At 33.8% G+C, this 12346-nt stretch overlaps 1 protein-coding gene across 3 annotated transcripts in view; it reads left to right on the top strand.

Annotated features, from left to right (window-relative positions):
• The window catches only part of LOC148628615 (uncharacterized), a 45012-nt gene that overhangs the window by 29143 nt on the left and 3523 nt on the right, over positions 1-12346 (top strand). For all 3 annotated transcript variants that reach the window (XM_088591101.1, XM_088591091.1, XM_088591082.1), the window contains 5 exons: positions 1086-1331; positions 4387-5329; positions 5938-6109; positions 8771-8974; positions 9992-10045. In XM_088591101.1, the coding sequence (XP_088447227.1) occupies positions 1086-1331; positions 4387-5329; positions 5938-6109; positions 8771-8974; positions 9992-10045 (1619 nt within the window). The remainder of the gene's footprint in view (positions 1-1085; positions 1332-4386; positions 5330-5937; positions 6110-8770; positions 8975-9991; positions 10046-12346) is intronic.

Here is a 12346-nt window from a genome sequence, read left to right as displayed (position 1 = left end):
TGTTATTTGTTAATACTATTAAGGGGAAATTCCAGCTCATTTGTAGCCTTCCATGCAAATGCCAAAGTAAAGCATGCAAAATAGCAACCATTTACTGATGGGAAAGGTTGGGTTTAATATGTGATCATAGCATTTATCCCTTTCAAATGTTAATTCTACTGTTTCTTTTTTACCATATGTTCACAAATCTGTGCATTTTTGTTGGCTTTATAAAGTCATGTCTGATTTCTATGTCTCAAAAGGGAAAATTATTGGCATTGTCTATTTTATTAACAATGTATCTTGTGTTGAGATTGACATAGTAGCTTTTCCCCACTTATAACAATGAAACATTAATGCTTGAAACTTCATACTTGTCAACATCCAAATAACATGGGTTATATTTTGTAACAACTTTTGCTTCCCCTGCTTGCATTTACAGGTTTATAGAGTAACCAGAACACTAAATTAAGGAGGTAGACCTAGGGTAAGGGCATAACTTATGAAATCAGTGATATGTTTGTATCATATTCAATTTCAGGAAAACCTTTCAAGCTTTTCTCTGAAACAGAATAAAATCAGTCCATCTCACTTTGATGCTTACATGAGATTGATGTAAAATAATGAATACAAACATTCCAATGATTTCTAGGAGTTGTGTCCCTTACCCTAGGTCTACATCCTTAAGACACACTGGAAAGTAAATACTCTTTCTGATAGAAAACTGTCAAAATATCCAAAAAATCTGGTAGTGTTAATAATCAGGAAGTTTTTTTCCTAGAAGTTTCATTTATTGTGAACTTTCTATTTTTGAAGAAAACTAAGACACTGAAATTTTCAATCTGCCTTTTTGTTAAGCATATTCTACCAAAACCTAAATTGCCTAATACTGTAGCCAGCTGTTTTTTCAAATATGTCCCAAATATGTAAAAAAGAAATGAGGTGTCAGTCATGAAATTTCACAACATGTAGTGTTTTTCTTTCCACAAAATCAATTCTAATTTTACTAAGTGATCTTTTGATACATTGACAGGTCATGTGAATTATTGAAATGAAAAAAAAAAGTATCAACTTTTTTTCAAATCAGTTAAATTGTTGTTTTGTAGAAGTTTATTGGCAGACATTGTTGGGCTAAGTAAAGGCAGAGCTTACATTGTACAATTGTTGGATATGGGCATATCAGTGGGACAAAAGATGATTGAAAAAGCAGATTGTGTAGTAGTGTCTACTCCTAGGGTCAATACTAAGGTCAGACGAGTGTTTTCTGACTCCAGTGATCTAGGAACACCTGCCAAAGTTAGAATGTCACCATTAGCTGAAAGGGATTCTATTGCTGAGGATACATTTTATGGGTTGGTATAGTGAAAGCACTCTCTGAACGAAGTGGAACAGGAACTGTTTTTTTTTTCCAAATGCTACAATTGATACTTGTGAATAATTTCATTTCACAAAATCTTCAATAATTTATGTTTACTGTACCCATGTGTTATTTGCACATTAGATATACATGTATATTTAACTCAAGAAATAACTTTCGAGTGGTAGGAATAAAGTGAAAGGTGTGTCTGTCCATATTTCATTCCATTACACAGAAGGGTACCAATCTCTTATCCACTACTCCTACACCACTATACTCGGCGTCACATAAATAACATACTGTTAAAATTTGAATAAAAATATTTTCTACGACTTTATTGACACCAACCGTTGTTTAAATTGTCTTAAATGACTTGCTCATTCGTTTAGCCAAACAGCTTCTCAAAAACAAGTCGCTTATAAGCTTAAATCATGCGTAACAAATCCTTACGGGAAAATCCCATACTAATATCCGCCATGTTGGTTTTTACGGGACGATTTGTTTACAAACGAAGTTCGTAAGTTCCTGTCGAACTCCGGTGACAATCGTCTGCTTGATCAACTTCTCGGTATTGTACGTTGTTCGCGTAAAATAAATCCGAGATATCCGAAATAACGCCGAAGTGCATTCTGGGTTCTTCGGTTTTTGGACAAACCATTTAACGTAAACAACATCTCCTAGCAACCCGATCACTGTAAACATGGCCGACTTTTTACAATGTAAATATTGGCACCCAGAATTAAAATCTGACCGGAATTTAACGATTCAATGTTTAGGGAGAAGCCGTTTGGCTAAACGAATGAGCAAGTCATTTAAGACAATTTAAACGACGGTAGGTGTCAATAAAGTCGTAGAAAATATTTTTATTCAAATTTTAACAGTATGTTATTTATGTGACGCCGACTATAAATGGAATTAAATGAAACTTTCAGAGATTCTTTTTTTCATATTCCCATTGCATCTCCCCTTTTAGCTCACCAGGCTGTTGGCCATGTGAGCTATTACCATCACTTGGCGTTCGTCATCATCATCTTTGTTAACAATTTTTCAAACATCTTCTCCTCTGAAACTACTGAATGGATTTTGATGAAACTTAAGATGTTTGTTCCTTAGAGTATCTTGCACAAAATTTCAATTGCTGAAATGATCCTTATTAAAAGGCCTACATAAGTCTCCAAGGGATCAAAGTTGTCAGATGACTCCATGCAAGAGTTACTTTGCCCTTGAAAGGCAAAAAATTACGTTTTTAGAAGTTTTAGTCAATATCTTGAAAACTATAATGGAGAGAATGAAACTTTGAATTGATGAAATGATCCTTATGGTAAGTCTTACCAAAGTCTTCAGTGAGTCAAAATTGGACAACTCCTTGTTCTAGAGTTATTGCCCTTGAAAGGCAAAAATTGTACCAGGTGAGCGATTCAGGCTCCAGGGAGCCTCTTGTTAGATTTTCACCCAAATCAGTTTTGAGATCAAAAGGTGATTATAATCAAATGGTGGGGGAGTGGGGATGGAATATCAAGTTAGTGAACATTGCTCACAGTTTTTCTGGTTTCTTAATTTGGCTTTTGGATTTTCCTAATTTCTGTTGTTTTGTTATTTGACTTTATTCAAAGAAAAATTGAGTGATTTTCTGTGTTCTGACTAACTGAAAATCCTTGCAGCATTTTCCATGAAACTTAGGTGAATTAATTATTCATATTGATGTAAGTTCCCTTTCTGATTTTATTAAAAAATGCTGAATCAAGTTCTATTCTTTTACACTAAGCACTGTGGTGTGGACCATTAACTACAAATCATGTTCAATCACAATACATTGACTTTTCATAAATTGTTGAATTGTAGGTAATCTTGATTTTTTTTTCTGTCATGTAAGTATCAAGATCTTTCTTCTTTTGTTAGATCATTTCCAGTCTGTCAAGTGACTCCTGATTTTCTCGAATTTTAGCAATGTCTGAATTATCTAGAGACACTCTCGATAACTCCTGATTTTGAACCTTTGCACCACAAAAACAAATGTTGAAGTATTTATATATTTCGTAGTGTTATACATGTAAAACTTAATTTATATTGTGAAGAATGAGATTGTGTAGTCATTGGGTTGCTGTTTTACATTCAAATTGTGACTTTAAAAAGTGGTTGACAGACTGCATTTGTTATGTTAACCTACTGTAATTATAATTTTGCCAGTAGACAAACAATACTTTAAGCATCCAACAGTGGATTCTACCATACTCTCAGGGTGGTAAAAAAAAACAGTTTATGATTACATTGCAGAGATGCACACAATTTTTGTGTGTGTGTGTGTGTCAGGCATTGGGCCGACAGAGAAGGAAGTTCTGCCAGACCCGTATTTTAAACCAAAAAATACAATGAAATGCTAAGGAATAAATGTTACTCATACTTTAGACACCCTGTATTGTTTGGTCATAACAGCAGTAATTGTCCCAAATAGATTTTCCTTGAAGAGTGAGATTATAATACTAGAGATGTAATTGTTTGGGTCCAAATGAACATGGTAAAAACTGACTAGATTATGAAAATACTGGTTACCAATGTTAAGAATCAAGCTCAGGGAACAGGAAAGTTTACTTTAGTAAAGTTGATTGTGATTAATTTCTGTACAAAATATAATGAGGACTGACAGAGATTTAAGATTTGGAGGACTCATGCAGACAAAATATTGCTGGTCATTAGGCCCTGCACATCACTTGTTTTGGGGTTTTTGATCCTTTAGGAACTTCCCTACTGTTTCTGAACACAACACAAAAACATAGACCTAATTAATTCCTTTAATATCATTCAATACATCTTTTATGACCTGTAAATATGTTTCTAGCGATTATTCAGCTCAATAATATTCTTTTATTTCTGCAGATTGAATTAATATCTTGTCTAATTTACTTCTTGTAATCTTTGAAATTTGTTCAAGAAAACAGTGCTTACAGCACTTTGATTGCCTGTTAGGTTGTTTAGGTCTTGCAATTAGTTGCATCTCTGCCAATACTTCAGTTAAAGTGGTTAATTATAAATGATTAGTATTTGTTTTGTAGTTTCCATACTCTTCAATTCGAGACTGACAAGGAATATCTGGTGAAAGTTTCCCAAATAGAGAACCCCACCTGTTTCTGGTGCCAGGTCAAAGATATAGATGGCAATTTTCAGAAACTATCAGACTCCCTCCAACATAAATATAGTGAATCAGTTGACCTTGTGAATACCATAGACACTGCTTGTGTGGCAAAATGTAAAGGAGATGAGAAGTTTTACAGAGGGGTCACACAAACTGCTATTGAAAATGATTACATAACAGTTTTGTTTGTTGATTATGGCAGTGTGTATTGCATTAGGAAGGAGGATGTTAAAGCAATCATACCAGAAGACTTGGAGCTTCCAATGCAGGCAGTAGACTGTATGCTACATGATATAGACTTGACAGAGTCACTTGATGACTGGGAGGGAGGGGCTTGTGCATTCTTTGAAGAATTTTGTGATGGAAAAGAATTGACAATGATTGTTAAACAGGTGTGCAATGAAGGCTTGTCTGTGTATCTACGTGATAAGGACTCGGACACAGAGTTAGGTCTGTTGCTTGCTGAAGAAGGCTTTGTTAACATCACTGGTATATCAGTATTTGAGGAAAGTCTCCAAGCATTCCAACTTGATGAAAGCCATGTATCAGAAGCAACCCCAAAAAAGACAAGGACTCCTAGAAAGCAAATGACTGCAGAGGTATTAGGAAGGCTCCTGTCAACAGATTCTGAATATCGAGTTACAATATCTCATGTTGACAATCCTTCAAACTTTTACGTTATTTTCCCATGTAATGCTATCGAAGAGATAGAGGAAAAGATAAAAGAGAGCTTTGTAGCAAGTCCTGATGATAGGTTGTCAGAGGAGAAGTTAGTCATTGGCACTGAATGTCTTGCTTGTTGTAAAGATATAAGTGACTGGCAGAGAGGAAAGATTGATGAGATCAAGGAAGATTGTGTCTTGGTATGGATATTAACTGATAGAAAGTTTATCCTTGCACAAAAAATTTGGTGATTTCATTTCAAAGTACCCATTTGTGAAAAATAAAAAAATCTGCACTTCACTTTTTCTGAAATATAAAATCCCTTAACTTTAATCCTTAAAGATTTCAAACAAGAAAAATATGAATTTAAGAAATTTTAATTCCAAAATTTGATTTTGATAAGTACATTAGATATAGTCTATACCTGGCGTATAAATGACAGTTTAACTGAAGGAAGTCTCATCATTTATAACTTTTAAAACCTAAAGAAAACATTATCGAACCAAAAAAAAAAAAAAAAACGTTTTCATTACTTGTGTCTAGGAGTTTGGTCACTCTGTCCGTCAGTAACACTTCTGCTTGTCATTGGAACTCCTCTGAACTTTGGTATGTAGTAAGAACACCATATGATGTGCATATTTTCAGGAAATTGATTCTCCAATTTTTAAGAGAATTATGTTTCATCATTCCATTCTTCCATCTGTAACACTTTTTTCATTGCATTTTCCTCAGCAACTTTAAATCAAAGTTGCACAGCGATGCAGGTCCAGACATAGATTGGTCAAGCTTGTTATTTTTACCCAAACAGGTTCACATGGTAGATATAGGAAACAAAGAATTAGTGCCTAAATCTGATCTGAGAATGATTCCTGATAGTTTAAAGGACTACCCTCCTCAAGCTTTGCTTTGTGAACTAGAAGATATAAAACCTGTTGATGGTCTAAATGAGTGGTCTGAAGAAACAACTGTTTACTTCCAAGGTTTGTTGAACTAATTTGAGTTTTTCCAGAAGACGGGACAAAGTCTGAGCTATAAGACTTGAAAAATACGGCTGCATTAAATTAGACCAGAGACATTGAAGACTGATTTGTATTATGATGTCAGGATGGCTGTAAAAATGTTCAAATTTTCAAATTTGAAGTGTACAAAAATGACAGAAAATTACATATATTATGGCAGCCATGTGACATGTTACAATTCTTATAAATGCTAACAGAAACTTAGAAATCTACATACAAGATACAGACATGAATTTTTTTCCCCTGATTTTACTGATGTGTTTCTTTTTTTTATGGCATGTTTACTTCTCATTTCATGAATTTCCACTTTTTTATTGGCAGTGTGAAAATAATGTCTGAAAATTTTTGACACAAGTCTTAACTACTCAACCCAGTCACAAAATTTGTTTTACTTTCATTTTAATTCAGATATAATTCATCTGCTTTAAAACTTCAAAAAAAAATCAAACTTTACATGTATTGATCAATATTTAGGTTCGATATATAACATGAAATTCCAACTTCAAAGTTCATGGAATTGATCTTAGGCCAAAAATAATTAATTGTTTGTTTCCCCAAACCCGACCCTACCAAGTCAGGTGTGGGTAGGTAGGTAGATAAATTTTTTTTTTTTTTTTTTTTTTTTGGCATTTGTAAATAGAAATTACAAACCAGCATTATAGGCCAGTGTTTTAAGTTTTATGGTTTATCAATTTATCATTTTCCTCATTTCAGATTTACCGCATAAAACTTCATGTATATTTTGAGATCATTTATATTATTGGATTTCTCTTAGGTGGTATTTTGCCAATAATAATGCAGTCTCTGCACACTGGTTACATAGTACAATGTGTTTTAAGGGCCTCCTTGTCCTTCATTTGTTGCCCCAACAGCTGCACAGAAGGCAGAGAAAACTATACCCCTTAGTACTGAGTTATATAGCTTGCTTTACACAAATATTCAGAAAAAAAACAAGGTAAAACAAGGTTTTTAATTAACCTATCCACCAATATCATGCAACTCAGGATACCATGTTTATTACAAAAACCAATGATTGTTGAAAATCGAGCAAATGTAAATTAAAAAAAAAGCAGGAAAATAACAGCAGTTTTGAAAATCAAATTTTCAAAATCACCATTCAACTCATGTTTTCCTACATGTACCAAATTTAATTGAAAATCAAATAATTTTTCAAATGCTGCCCAAAAATGCAGTTATTTTGAAATGCTACCAAGTGATTGGTAATGGGGGTATCATGTACTAAAGAACAGTGAATGATAATTCATTCCACGGTCATGGAAAATGAAAGCAAATAAAATCCCTTAGTTAGTGGGAATTTGAAAGTCACATGCATGATTGAAAAATGTGTCTGTAAAAAAAAAGACTATGATAAACCTAGTACAAATGACATAGCATGCCCTCAGTGTCGAGCGACCTGAAACATGTTTTATCAGTATGTTGTAAAAAAAAAAATTATCATGCCGATGGTATGGTCTAAAATGTACCCGTACCAACTTTTCTGTGTACCCAAATACTGCTTTGCCAATTTCTTCCAATTTCTTCATTATTACTTGATATTTCTAGCTGAAAGTTGGTACACATTTGCAAAGTGACATGATGGATAGGCTTGAATTAATGATTTTGAAAATATTTGTAGAAAAAAATAGATTTTATTCGATTTTCTGTTTTCAAAAGGTCTAAAATGTGTAAACCTGAAATTCCTGTACACAAAAAGTATGGTATTTTTGTTATCTGTACTATTGTATTGCATATTTGACAATAAAACGTCATAATATAATTAAAATCTTCATTGACCATAAATTAGAATAGCACCAGACTCTGTTTATGAGATTTTGTTTTTCATGTATACTGGATAAGATCATATCCATTCTTTGCTGGCACGGGGATTGATGCTAGATACATTTTTGAATTCAAACTCAATCACTTCTCTTTTTTTTTAAATATCAAATCTTTTCAAAACGTTGTCCATAGCCTTAAGTTGAAGTTTTATTTGGGTATGGGGAAAAGTTGGTACGGATGCGGGAGGGGTTACACATTTTAGACCCTAACCATACGAGTTATCGAGATTGGACAAAAATTAACAATCCTAATCATGATGCATGAAAGATAAAAAATGCCCGGAACAGTACACGAAAATAACCCCTTACCACCCACTACCAGGGGAGAAGTAAGGGCTGTCTGCTTTTACAAGACTAGTGTGGGATGGTTCTGTTCAAATATTTCCATCTTCGAAAATCTCCGCCATTGTTAACAACTGTTTCTGAAAGTTTCCAGCCGAATAAACGGCAACAGAAACCGACAGGATGGCGTCTATGTGTTTATTTAAATTTACAAACAATCTAGAGGATATGGTAAAAACCCAAGAAAGCCTAGTCGCATCATCGAAGCATTTTCATCTATGTCAATAACAAATGCGCTTTAAAGAACAGCGTCCCCTTCTTATGTATTTGGCTCCTCCATTTTATAGAAGCACCACAGCATGGATTTTAACAACAACTACAAAAATTATTTCTACCCAAAATCGACTATAAAATTATTTGGATCACGACGATTTTTTCGGGTCGGTCGGGGTTGGAGAAACAAAGAATATTTTATTTTTGGCCTTAACATTTATAATTTTAGATGTTTGCACACCTGGTGAAGAAATGGTTATATATTTCTGTGAAAGAAATGGAGATAAGCTGAAGGTCAGCTTATTTGATGGGTCTATAGAAACACAAAAAGAATTAGACCAACAAGTAGGAGTTCAGCTGGTCAAATTGGGGTTTGCTGATGTTGTTCCTGGCTCTGTCTTGGAGGAAATTATTGAAGAAGAGGAAAATACAGGTAAATGGCTGAATGTTGTTCCTGGCTCTGTCTTGGAGGAAATTATCGAAGAGGAAAATACAGGTAAATGGCTAAATGTTGTTCCTGGCTCTGTCTTGGAGAAAATTATTGAAAAGGAAAATACAGGTAAATGGCTGAATGTTGTTCCTGGCTCTGTCTTGGAGGAAATTATTGAAAAGGAAAATACAGGTAAATGGCTAAATGTTGTTCCTGGCTCTGTCTTGGAGGAAATTATTGAAGAAGAGGAAAATACAGGTAAATGGCTGAATGTTGTTCCTGGCTCTGTCTTGGAGGAAATTATCGAAGAGGAAAATACAGGTAAATGGCTGAATGTTGTTCCTGGCTCTGTCTTGGAGGAAATTATTGAAGAGGTAAATATAGGTAAATGGCTGATTATCTTTGCTACTTTGGTGACTTCAAGGAAAAGAAATATTTTTAGTGTAAACACTCCTTTAGAAAGACCAGTAGTTTATTACTACATCAATGTACATGCATACCAGAATCAATAAAGGTATGTAAAATGTTGTTATTGAAATATTTCTCTGAATAAATGTTCATATTAATATGAAAAAACATTTTTTCAATACATTGGAAGTATCCCTTTCATGGGAAGGGGTGACTTGAAAAAGAATGTCCTCTTTACCCATTTGATTTCCAAACTGTAACTAAATATAATTATTGTGGTGTTCTTTATTTATGAGTTCTATACTATAAAAGAAAGGTTTGAGTTACTGTAAACAAACATTTCCTTAATTTTGTCTAAACTACTTAGGATTGGGCTTGATTTAACTGTTCAGCTGAATATTATTTATGGCAGTTATTAATTTCAAATTCTGCTTTCAAACTGGTTCACATTTTGTGAAAATAAAGCTAAGATTTAAACCACAAAAATGAGGTTTTCAAGTTTTTTGATAGTGTGAAGTGAAATTAAAGAATTTGGATATGGGCCCTGTTTTCAAATGTCCAAAGGGGCCAAAATTAACCATTGTTTTAGAGATGTTGTCCTTTTCATTTCAGAACCTGCTTTTAATGAGATGTCACTGCAAAGGGAAAACTCCTATGGTAGTACAGGTAAGATTTTGAAATCTTAAATCTTTTTTTTGTAAAGCACAAAATTTTTGAAGATTTTACTGACCCAAAGCATAATACTCGCCAATGGTGACTATAAATGTGCCTGGGTGACCATTTTTTTCTATTTTAGTAGCCCAGCTGGTGAATTGCAACCAAAAAAACTATTGTAAAGAAAAGTTGCGGTCAGAGTTTATCTGGTTACCATTCGATCACAAGCATAGCGTCCCTAGTTAACTTTTATTGGTAACCAGATCTAATAATAAGGAAATCGTTCATAACTGATGTCGGTTTCTTATTTAGAATTGCTTATTAATTTCCGTATTTGGTAATAGGTGTAAAACCACTATTAAAAGCCCCATTACTTTCTATGTTGAATTGAGCAATTTTTCAAGGTCACAATCTTTTTTAAAGTTTGTTAAAATGAGCTTCAACATGTTTTATCATAGAGCCCTTTAAAGACTCTCTCATAAAAATTGCAGCATACCTTTAATGGCTTCTTAGAAAGAATGATGAAATGAAAGTAGACCGGTACTAAAAATACTACCATATTTTCTGGACTACAAGTTGATGTGGTGTATAAGTTGAACTGCCTAAATTTGACCAAAATCGACGAAAAAAAAAAACAACAGATCAGTAGAATTTGGGAGATAAGTCGAGGGTCAGATGTGTGCATTTATATCGTACGTGTCAGCGGAGATCTGTCATTTGAGTTGTGCGGTTTGTTTTCAACAGCATGTTATTCCAGCAATGTTACTAAGTACAAGATTTCTTAATTAAATAAATATATGTGTTTTTGTTAAAGTGTACATTGTCCGCCAGTTCGATTATTTTTATTGAATGGCGTATCAATGGCTCTGAAGCCATAGATCATCAAGAGTACGAAATCGTAAACATGTCAAACGAGGGCAGCCATGTGTGAAATTTGTTTGATGAATTGGTCATAATTACGAGCGGTAATTAGTAAACAATATCACCTGGTGTTACGAAATACAATAAAAAATAATTGTTACCTGCAAATTTGGTTGCAATTAGCAATTTAGATAATACCTTAATTGAATTATAATTTGAGCCACATGCGAATGTGTTACGACATACCGTAAATGGGTATAAATTTGCATATTAAAGGACCGATAACTCCAAAACACTCGATAATGTTTTCCAAGTTAAAAAAGAATCTTGTTAACTTGTCTTCTAGAGTTTATTTATACATTTTAATGGTTTCAAAGTCCCAGAGTTTTTATTAACATCATCGTATTCCTTGTATTCCTTCATAATAGCGGCAATGATCAATAATGTTCGAATTCAAACACCGGTTTGAGTGATGGCTTTCGTTGATTGCAGTTTACCAAAAATTTTGAATTAAAGCATTCGAAAGTGAACTAAACAAATCTAATGAAAAGCATTTTCGATGAATATTTTACTTGAACAATCCTTCGATAAGTCGAGGCTGACACTTCGCTGAAAAATAAATATCGACTTGTAGTCCTGAAAATATGGTACTTTTGTTTTGGAAATATGACAAATCAATGGGCTTAAGATCTAGATTTTTTTTTCTTTACATTAGAATTAAAAACTGTAGTATTCAGTGTGTACCTAGCATGATAACTTTTCAGATGATACCCAGTTTGCATATACTGGCTAAATCACAAAAAAATATACAATGCATCCAAGGAACTACTTCATTTTTTACTGACTGCTTTCTAGTATGTGCCGGCGACTAGTTCCCCATAATAGTGGTATTATACCTAAAATGGGGAATTTTATTTCATATAGTTCATACCCTCAAACAGGTATTTTTACGTACCAAAATTTTGTTTGAAAAAGTCTGGGCTAATTAGGGCCCCGCCACTAAGTGGCGACCGCCCTGTAGTAATCTGTCAGTGCGTCCGTCCGTAACAAAACCAGTTTTCCGCACTTTTTTTCAATATGCTTGCAAATATCAGGCTGATATTTTGTATGTGAGTCAAGTATGAGTAGTTACAAATCCAGTTTAAGTTTCGTTCCGCTCCACCAATATTTTATCAAGTAATGGCCCTTGGACTATGAAATTTTACTAAAATCACCATTTTCTGCACTTTTTTCCCATATGCTTGCAGATATTGGGCTGATATTTTGAATGCATGTCAATTATGATTAGTTACAACTCAAGTTTGAGTTTCGTTCCGCTCCACCATTTTTTTGACCAAGTTATGGCCCTTGGAATTCCAAAATTTCACTAAAATCGCAGTTTTCCACATATTGTTCTCATACGCTTGCAGATAATGGACCAATGTTGTGTATATGTGTCAAGTATGATTAGTT

This window comes from Perna viridis, chromosome 1 (assembly GCF_037379345.1).
Source record: "Perna viridis isolate PV_CMFRI_1.1 ecotype Kerala chromosome 1, ASM3737934v1, whole genome shotgun sequence".
In the NCBI taxonomy this organism is placed as follows: Eukaryota; Metazoa; Mollusca; class Bivalvia; order Mytilida; family Mytilidae; genus Perna; species Perna viridis.
The sequence above is the reverse complement of the archived record's forward strand: the minus strand, read 5'-3'. Positions and strand labels throughout refer to the sequence as shown.